The sequence below is a fragment of the Procambarus clarkii genome, chromosome 82 (genome assembly GCF_040958095.1).
Source record: "Procambarus clarkii isolate CNS0578487 chromosome 82, FALCON_Pclarkii_2.0, whole genome shotgun sequence".
Taxonomy (NCBI): Eukaryota; Metazoa; Arthropoda; class Malacostraca; order Decapoda; family Cambaridae; genus Procambarus; species Procambarus clarkii.
In genome coordinates, this window is record NC_091231.1 from 7,804,971 (window position 1) to 7,815,730 (window position 10,760).

The following is a 10,760-nucleotide window of genomic DNA, read 5'->3' on the forward strand; positions in this document are numbered from 1 at the left end:
TCAGTACCACATAGAAGATTACTATATAAACTTGAGAGGCAGAGTAGAGGGAAACGCAATATCATGGGTAAGAAATTACCTGACAGGTGTCAGAGAGTGACAGTGAGGGGCGAGGGAGTCCCAATGACGTAGAGTAACAAGCGGGGTGCCTCAAGGATCTGTGCTGGGACCCATTCTATTCCTCATTTATGTAAACTACATGAGCTGTCTTTTATGTCAATGTTTGCAGATGATGCAAAACAAATGAGGAGGGTTGAGACAGATGCGGATTATAAAATTCACCAAGATGACCTGAACAGGTTGAAGAGATGGTCCGAAAAATGGCTGCTAGAGTTCAACACTAACAAGTGCAAGGTGATGGAAATGGGGACAGGAGCCAGAAAACCAAAATGCCAAATATACGACGAAGGGAAACTACCTCCCTATAACGTCTAGAGAAAAAGACCTGGGAGTGGATATAACCCCAAACTTAACTCCAGAGGCTAATATAAATAAAATAACGTCAGCCACATACTCTACTCTGGCAAAAGCCAAACCTTCCCTTAGAATCCTGAATAAGGAGGCTTTTAGATCACTGTATACTGCCTAGGTGAGTCCAGTCTTAAGAGTATACCGCCCCATCGTGGAGCCCCCATTTAAAAAACACATAAGCTCGATAAGGTGCAGAAGTTTGCAACGAAACTAGTCCCAGAGCTACGAGGGATGAGGTACGAAGTCAGACTGAAGGAACTAAACCTGACGACGCTAGAAAGGATAAGGCTAGAGAAGTGGGGTTCAAGAGCTGGAGCTCGATCCTGCAGGCACAAATAGGTGAGTACACACACACACACACACACACACACACACACACACACACACACACACACACACACACACACACACACACACACACATAAAATAATTACACCTTTCCAACATCTGTGACCGAAAGTTCCCATTGTTATAGCTCCCTCCACAAATATCCACATTTCGAATGTGAACTACAAGTACGAAACGCGAACTATTGTACCCCCCCCCCCAAAAAAAAAGTCTACATTACGTACCACCTGATTCCAGTAAAGATCCCGAGACACGAGGCAACCCACATAAACTGCCGTAGGCTTAACATCATTCATATACGTGCCACATTAGGCTTAACATTGTGTTTACTCGCCCTAGAACTGCTTAGACTAGACCTGGATATGTTAGGTTAGGGGTCCATAGTTTCTAACCGTAGCGTCCTTGGGAATACTTAGATAGAGAGCTGCTGTAGAGAATAAGGTCACACGTGGGATACACGTGTGTGTATATATATATTATTGATGTACATATTGCGTACATGGACAGTATGTGGGCAGAGTACATAGCACGGCCGGAATACAGTCCCAGATCATGGGGCGGTTGGTTGCAGAGTCTGCGCGCAGCTGCAGTGCGCAGTGTTGGTATAGGTCGGGAGGAAGGCTGCCGCTCAGCAGACATTGAGGTAGGTCAGTAGCCCTCTGCTACCGCATGCTAGCGGGCTCTCTCGCTCGCTATACACACACACTTTCACCTCCTGTAGCCTCTCCTGTTGGTTGCCCCGTGGTGCCAGGCAGCCTCGCTGCATCCTCTGCATCACAGCAGGTGAGAGGGAGTAGGAGGGAGAAGATGTTGGACCATCTTCACAAAGTTTCTCTCCGCTAAATGTAAAATTAACCTCATTCCAATATATAATGAACAATATCCTTTCATCATCTCAGTTTTTCTTGGGTCTGAAGCCTCCACGGCCCCATAACAGTGGGACATGAGGATGATGCAAATGAATGACTTCATTAAATGATATTCGTTCTTCTATTACGCCGCCGGGGGTTGCATACTCAAGAGATGGTCGCACTTACGTTGAATATATCGTTCAGGCGGCTCCTCTCACCATGTTCCTGAAGGCTAGAGGGGGAAAATGGCTGCCCTTGACGTTATATTTAATGTTGCGTCTACGAGCAAGTCTTTTCTGATGCAGCAAGCTGCTTGCCCTTCATTCTATGCTGCATTTGAAGTCTTCTCACTCCTCGCGTACGTGCATGTGTGTATACAAGCGCCTGTTTGTGCCTCCAGGATCGAGTATTAGCTCTTGGGTCCCGCCTTTCTAGCTGCCGATTGTTGTAACGGTTACAAGAGAGGCCTGTCAGCCCTCTCCCTGCCCTCTCTGTAAGCCAGAATGTACCATCGAGGTCTCAGCGGAAGACTCCGCCCCTGATTCAAACTGATTGGGTATAGGCCCAGGAGGGAGGGGGGGGGGGGCAGGACTCCACCTTGAAGGATACGAGACAAAAGGATTTGAGTGTGAAGTGGACTAGTGCTGAATTTGCGATTAAAAACGGGTGGCGGGACCACCTTTACCGGTATTGTGTTTTTGTATAAACAGCATTGGTTGCCGGGGCGGTGGGTGGCTCTGTGTGTGTGTGTGTGTTTTGAGGGAGTGTGTGTGCGCGCGCGAGTGTGTGTGATGCGGCACGTGAGCGCGGGGATATTATGTACGTGCATCTCTGTGGACAGAGATCGACCCGCACATACTGTTTGAGGTGGCGTGACACACGTGCAGCCGTGCAGGACAGACAAACACACGCACACCCACACACGCGAACACACGCAACAAGTGCAAGGTGATGGAAATGGGGGACAGGAGCCAGGAGACCGGAAGGCGAAAATATACGACGAAGGGAAACGTTTAGAGAAACGTTTAGACGTTTTAGACGTTATAGGGAGAAACGTTTAAAACGTTTCTCCCTATAACGCTTAGAGAAAAAGACCTGCCAGGAGCCAGATTCACTCAAGCAGTTACGCAAGTACTTACAAACGTGTTCAACAATCTTTAACGGCTTTGTTTACATTTATTAAACAGTTTACAAAGCATGAAAATTTGCCAATCAACTGTTGTTATTGTTATAAACAGCTTCCTGGTGCTTCGGAGCTCATTAACTATTCAATACTTATAAACAAAGCCGCCAAAAAATTGAGAAAAGATGTACAGGTTCGTAAGTACTCGCGTAACTGGTTCGTGAATCTGGCCTCCTGGGAGTGAACATAACACCAAAACCTAGCTCCAGGGCCTCATATCAGTGGCCACGTCTGTGGTAGAAAATAATAAAAAAAAAAAAAAAAAAAAAAATTCTCCCCCAGGTGGGCGATAGGGCTATCGGTCACCAGACGACGAAAACACCGAGCGAGAGGCAGCTGTTAAAGGAATTTATCTGTTTGAGTTTCCTGTGCAATCCATTACCATGTCTCTACGAATATAGGATGTCACTAACATTGGGTTAATTAATTTTGTGAGTTGTTAAATAAAGTTACTGTTAGTCTACTGTGTATTTTATATAATTTTTCCCTTAATTAATTCTGAGACAAAGATTTTAAATTATTTTGGGTTTTATCTATGATCTTTTTGAGCATTTGTATGAGTAAATATGAACAACATACGTCAGGCTGCGAGCAGCCGCGTCCAACAGCCTGGTTGATCAGTCCGGCAACCAGGAGGCCTGGTCGACGACCGGGCCGCGGGGACGCTAAGCCCCGGAAGCACCTCAAGGTAACCTCAAGGTAAGTCCACAAGGGCCGTGACGAGGGTTCGAATCTACGTCCGAGAGCATCCTAGACGCTGCCTTAATCGACTGAGTTACGACATGGTAAAAAGAATTAAAGATTCTTTTCTTAAAGATTAAGGCAGCGTCTGGGATGCTCTCAGACGTAGGTTCGAAGCCTCGTCACGGCCCTTGTGGATTTGTTCATTTGATGCATCACACTATTGTGATTTCTGTGTGTTGTGAGTAAATATATTTTCCCCTTTGTAATTAACCGGGCCGCGGGGACACTAAAGCCCCGAAATCATCTCAAGATAACCTCAAGATAACCTGACTAAGCTACGAACATAGGTTACTAGTATTAAATCTCTCTACCCAAGAGGATAGAAGGAAGAGAGTGGATATGATCACAACTTACAAGATATACTGAATGAGGAAATAGATAAGGTAGATAGAGATTACCTCTTCCCTGAGAGATTGTGTCCCATCTAAGAGATGTACAAGGAATTCCAATCATCCAGTACGTATTCAAAGATTAAATTCACAAAGGCACTCGGGGCTTAGCTGAGTGGTCTCCTTCGGAGTCAATTAGCCGAAGTATCAAAGTTCAGTTAGAGTGCCGGCGGCTTTATTTGTTGTGTGAGTAACCTTAGCTTCCATCTGGGCTGTAAAAAAATTGTCAAGATATCTTTAACACCTTGGTCATTATCCCCTCCACCCACCCTCTTTGTGCAATACGTATTGAATAATTCTTGCAATACGTAATTCTCATAAATGTTTAATACTTTGTTTTTGCAATATTCTTAGGCTAGTAAGATTTTTCAAAGAACATTTATTTCATTATTCACTTTGGTTGAGTTTGATGAAGACATATAAGTGTGTATTTACTATTTGTGTCTCCAATACCGTTAACTCCTTATAGCTGTTAGCTCTTGGACCCCGCCTTTCTAACCGTCAATTGTGTAAATGATTGTAGATCCCCAACCTATGTTTCCTCTCATATTTCTCTTACACAAACACACATTCTCAGCATGCAGCTCGAAGCAGCAAACTCCCAGGTTTACTTCAAGGGTTTACTTATGTTTACTGCAAGGTGAAGAGATGCATCTGGTGAAAAAAATTCTGCATATTTGGTGTTTCTGCTTCGGCTGGGAATCGAATCCGGACATTTTGGACTAAGATCCCCTGTTACACTGTCCACTCTGCTGCGAGGATCTGTGTGTGTGTGTGTGTGTGTGTGTGTGTGTGTGTGTGTGTGTGTGTGTGTGTGTGTGTGTGTGTGTAGGAACATACACAGTAGAGGAGCTTACCAGACAGCTGTGGGTAGTATCAGGTCCCAGTGTGAGAACTTAGTAATGGGAGGGTGTTAAGGGGGGTAAGGGGGGAGATGGGAACTGTGATGCCTGCACGTATGTCTCCACTACCCTTAACCCCCCCCCTCCCCTCACCCCTCTCAACCCCCTACCAGCACAATATTTCCTCTACCCTTATCCTTATAATACCAACGCTCCCTTTCTTCTTAAAATCTCAGCTACCCTTCTCCCTTTATGTCCTTACGGGGGCTCACCATAGCCCGTGCTACATGGACAATTCGTCCTGAGTAGCTAAATCTTTAACAAGATTGATGAAGATTAAGCCACCCAATAGGTGGCACGGGCATGAATAGCCCGTAATCTTTAACAACAACAACATTCTCCCTTTAAGTATTACCCCCCCCCACCATGATATGGCCAACTCTCCTCTTACAAAATTTATCCTCTTCCCTCAGGAATTACGCAGCACCGGCATGGAATCCGCGGCTTGTGAAGCATAAACCCAAAACCGAAAAATATTACGAATGTTTGCGACAAGACTGGTGCCAGAGTTAAGAGGATGGGAGCCGGTCGGCCGAGCGGACAGCACGCTGGACTTGTGATCCTGGGTTCGATCCCAGGCGCCGGCGAGAAACAATGGGCAGAGTTTCTTTCACCCAATGCCCCTGTTGCCTAGCAGTAAAATAGGTACCTGGGTGTTAGTCAGCTGTCACGGGCTGCTTCCTGGGGGTGGAGGCACACACACACACACACACACACACACACACACACGTGTGTGTGTGTGTGTGTGTGTGTGTGTGTGTGTGTGTGTGTGTGTGTGTGTGTGTGTGTGTGTGTGTGTGTGTGTGTGTATGTGTATAAAGTAAATGTGGAAGCTGATCAGAATTACATTTCACCTTTGAAAATACACATTAATGACACTATGTAGAAGACACCTCGAACACTTTACGTAGGGCATACGTAAATCTATGTATCTAAGTATTTACGTATGTAGGTTAGCTTAGCATTTTAAAAGTACTACAATCACCTTCTGTGGTTGATTGTTTAATAAATCCCTGAACTATATGTGTAACAAATCTCTCACCCTGTCCATGGAGGACAGAAGAAAATGTATATATGCTGGTTAGCATTGTTAATGTGTGGCCACGACTGTGGTAAAAAAATAATGAAAATAATAAAAAACACCACCATCACCACCACCATCACCACCATCACCACCACCACCATCACCACCACAATCACCACCACCATCACCACCACCACCATCACCACCACCATCACCACCACCATCACCACCACCACCATCACCACCACCATCACCACCACCATCACCACCACCACCATCACCGTCACCACCATCACCACCACCATCACCACCACCGTCACCACCACCATCACCACCACCACCATCACCACCACCACCATCACCACCACCATCACCACCACCACCACCATCACCACCACCGTCACCACCACCATCACCACCACCGTCACCATCACCATCACCATCACCATCACCACCACCGTCACCATCACCATCACCACCACCACCATCACCACCACCACCACCATCACCACCACCGTCACCACCACCATCACCACCACCGTCACCATCACCATCACCATCACCATCACCACCACCGTCACCACCACCATCACCACCACCACCATCACCACCACCACCATCACCACCACCATCACCACCACCACCACCATCACCACCACCGTCACCACCACCATCACCACCACCGTCACCATCACCACCACCATCACCATCACCATCACCATCACCATCACCACCACCGTCACCACCATCACCACCACCACCATCACCGTCACCACCACCACCATCACCACCACCACCATCACCACCGCCATCACCACCACCGTCACCACCACCATCACCACCACCGTCACCATCACCATCACCATCACCATCACCACCACCGTCACCACCACCATCACCACCACCACCATAACCGTCACCACCATCACCACCACCACAACTGTCTTCACTATCACTGTGGGAATTTGCTGTGGATCATGCAGAGTTGTGGGCTGTATAAATTTGCAAATAATTTCTGCTCTCACTCAAACTTTGGTTAGTTATACAAGTTTTAATTAAAATTAACTTACTCCATTCAGTGGCTATTCTGTATTTAAGTCTAATGTTAAATTATAAGTCTATGTTACTCGGGTTGCATCAAAGGATCAATCACTTGGTTGATCATGCTCCCTGGATAGACAGATCAATTACATAGGACCACTTAACTGTAGTGGACCTCGGCAACACTTGTCAAATTTAGACCAATTTGTTCTTACATAAAATTGGACTGATATGGGTTAGTAACTGTTAAGAAATGAGATTACCAATTGGCTAGGAGTTTAATTTTTTGGCTAACTTTTATTTTTTATTCCTTCCCTATATCTTCTAGCTCCTGGAGGCAGATTCACGAAGCAGTTACGCAAGCACTTACGAACCTGTCCATCTTTTTTCAATATTTGGCGGCTTTGTTTACAATTATTAAACAGTTAATGAGCTCCGAAGCACCAGGAGGCTGTTTATAACAATAACAACAGTTGATTGGGAAGTTCTATCCTTGTAAACTGTTTAATAAATGTAACCAAAGCCGTCAAAGATTGAGGAAAGATGTACACGTTCGTAAGTACTTGCGTAACTGCTTCGTGAATCTGGCGCCTGGCCCTCTTATCCCAAACGAGTGACATCAATCAAACACTTGTCCAGCGAACGGTACTTAGCAACCACTTCCTCGAACGACTGCCACCCAGCATCCAGTCTACCGACATCCCAGCCTCCTCACCTGTGCATACACCTCGTTACCTCTAGCCAAGCGACCAGTACAACCACTCCCAGCGACTGATATAACCAGCGACCACTTCTACAAGTGACTAGAATTCCCAGCAACCATACACCGAGTAACTTGCAATTGATCATTGTAACAACGGCTGGAAAATTGTCAGTGATTGTTAAACTAACAACTCCTCCTCCTCCTCCTCCTCCTTCCTTACTCTGCCTTACTTCTCACCTCCAAGGAGTAGACAATCATAGCTTGTTTTCTCTTTTGAATTGAGATTAAGCAGTTCCATGAAAACGGATCATTGGTTCAATACCATTGGTTCATTACCATTGGTTCAATACCATTGGTTCAGTACCATTGGTTCAGTACCATTCAGTGAGTACCAGGTTTCCCCAACTATAAATATTGGTTAGACCGTTTTTTAAGAATATATACTTAGGAGTGCCATGGAGGGGGGGAAACCTACATCATTATACACTATTTCAGTTCATATTACAATGAATATTTTAGCAAGTGTTACAAAACAGGTAGTCTTACAAAGGCACCTGCCCATATATGCATATGAAAACCACAAATCATACATACATACATTATATATACACCCATCATTATACATACACCCATCATTATATATACACCCATCATTATACGTACACCCACGCACACGCCACCATAGTGGACGTGGCGCCAATACCATAATGGCCAGAACCAAGGAGAAAAATATGGCATTAGAAATATGCAAATCCACCTCATTAAAGATTTTCCATTTTCACGACGAGATGATAATGACTCGGCCACAGTGGTCGATCAGTCATTTGTTTTTGAGTTGCTATACCCAGCTGGCAACGAGGGTAGCCAGCTGGGAGTGTGAGCCTTCTTTATGAGTTGCTATACCCAGCAGGCGTCGACGAGTAGCCAGCTGGGAGTGTGAGCCTTCTTTATGAGTTGCTCTACCCAGCTGGCGTCGACGAGTAGCCAGCTGGGAGTGTGAGCCTTCTTTATGAGTTGCTATACCCAGCTGGCGTCGACGAGTAGCCAGCTGGGAGTGTGAGCCTTCTTTATGAGTTGCTATACCCAGCTGGCGTCGACGAGTAGCCAGCTGGGAGTGTGAGCCTTCTTTATGAGTTGCTCTACCCAGCTGGCGTCGACGAGTAGCCAGCTGGGAGTGTGAGCCTTCTTTATGAGTTGCTCTACCCAGCTGGCGTCGACGAGTAGCCAGCTGGGAGTGTGAGCCTTCTTTATGAGTTGCTCTACCCAGCTGGCGTCGACGAGTAGCCAGCTGGGAGTGTGAGCCTTCTTTATGAGTTGCTCTACCCAGCTGGCGTCGACGAGTAGCCAGCTGGGAGTGTGAGCCTTCTTTATGAGTTGCTCTACCCAGCAGGCGTCGACGAGTAGCCAGCTGGGAGTGTGAGCCTTCTTTATGAGTTGCTCTACCCAGCTGGCGTCGACGAGTAGCCAGCTGGGAGTGTGAGCCTTCTTTATGAGTTGCTCTACCCAGCTGGCGTCAATGGTGGCCAGGTGGTACAGTGTGAGCCGTCTGTAGTAAGACAGTATAGGTCTCCAGCGTGTTAAAGAATAAGGCAGCGTCTGGGATGCTCTTGGACGCAGGTTCGAGTCCTCGTCACGGCCCTTGTGGATTTATTCGTTTAAACTACAGAGTTTCTCATTCATGGCAGGATGTAATGGCTGCGTGCGTATTGTGTTATGTATGGGGCCATCTGCGACAGATGGTAGGCGTGTATAGAGTGTATTTTGAGTGCCAGATACACAATAACAGACCGATGAGGCAGCACCAGTTGGAATATGAATTGAATTTGGAACTTTTTTCTTAGCATATACTAAAAATAAAAATAACGTCTGGACTAAACAGGTGTACAAGAGTCTAAATCAAATATATATTTTTTGTATAAACAGTAGCATTCAGCTTACAATTTGAAAGGCGATATATATATATATATATATATATATATATATATATATATATATATATATATATATATATATATATATATATATATATATATATATATATTATATATATATATATATATATATATATATATATTATATATATAATATATATAGATATCTATATATATTTTATATATATATATATATATATATTTAATAAACCTTAATATAGACTCAAAAAATCAATCTATATATCTTTAGACCGATACTATAATACGCAGCACCAACCTGGAATCCGCAAATATCGAAACACATGTCGAGAAACGGGAAAAGTGCAGAGCTTTACAACATGACTGTCAGCCTAACGAGGGCTAAGAACGATAGGTTAAGGGAGCTAAATCTCAACCACCCTAAACAAAAAAAGGGGCTACAGTAAGGCGGGGCACAAGGAGCTGGAGCTCACTCTCCTGTAGTCACTGTTAGGTAAGCACTGTTATGCAAGTACCCGCCAAGATGACTTTCCCGTAATAATAATAATATAATGATGAAATTGATAGCAATAATATTAATTATTATTATTAGAGGAATAATTATAATTATTATAAGTGAATTATTATTATAGGAAAATAATAAAGAAGGGAATAATAACAAAGAGGGGAATAATAATAATTCCCCTCTTTCTTCTCCTCCTCTTTCTTCCGCCACATCCTCTATACGCCCACAGAGAACACCAGCCTCCCTCTCTCTCTCCCTCCCTCTCCCTCCCTAGTGATCACCCCCCCCCACCCGTGGAGAATCTGGCTTCCTCTTTGCATGGATATTGAGAACGTCCCACAGCCATTTATTTATCAACTTGCCTCTGGCAGTGATTAACGCCCTCCCGGGCAAATGAGCAGTGCCTCATTAATCACGCACCCTTAAATTATTCTCCATTTCACTGTACGCTGCAGTCCCAGAATCGTGCGAACCAGGGTAGAGGGGGGGGGGGCGGTGTATATCGTGGCTTTCAGTGTATATGTATTGTATATAAAGTTTATGTGTACTATATATATACATGCATATGTTGCTTGGGTCGACCCGCGCACCAGGGAGGCCGAGTCGTTACTCTGTTCGAAAGTTGGAGGTGAAATGCTTAGGGGCTAGATTTACCCACATTTGTAGGGTACACGGTTTGGGGTATGGGA

General features: G+C 45.0%; 1 protein-coding gene across 1 annotated transcript in view; it reads right to left on the bottom strand.

Annotated features, from left to right (window-relative positions):
- LOC138358110 (trichohyalin-like) overlaps nt 1-9,891 on the bottom strand; it is a 56,808-nt gene extending 46,917 nt beyond the window's left edge. Inside the window, exons 1-2 of the mRNA XM_069315612.1 lie at nt 9,865-9,891; nt 8,501-9,124 (exon numbers count right to left, since the gene is read on the bottom strand). Of these exons, the coding sequence (XP_069171713.1) occupies nt 8,501-9,124; nt 9,865-9,891 (651 nt within the window). The remainder of the gene's footprint in view (nt 1-8,500; nt 9,125-9,864) is intronic.
- Nucleotides 9,892-10,760: the final 869 nt, after the last annotated feature.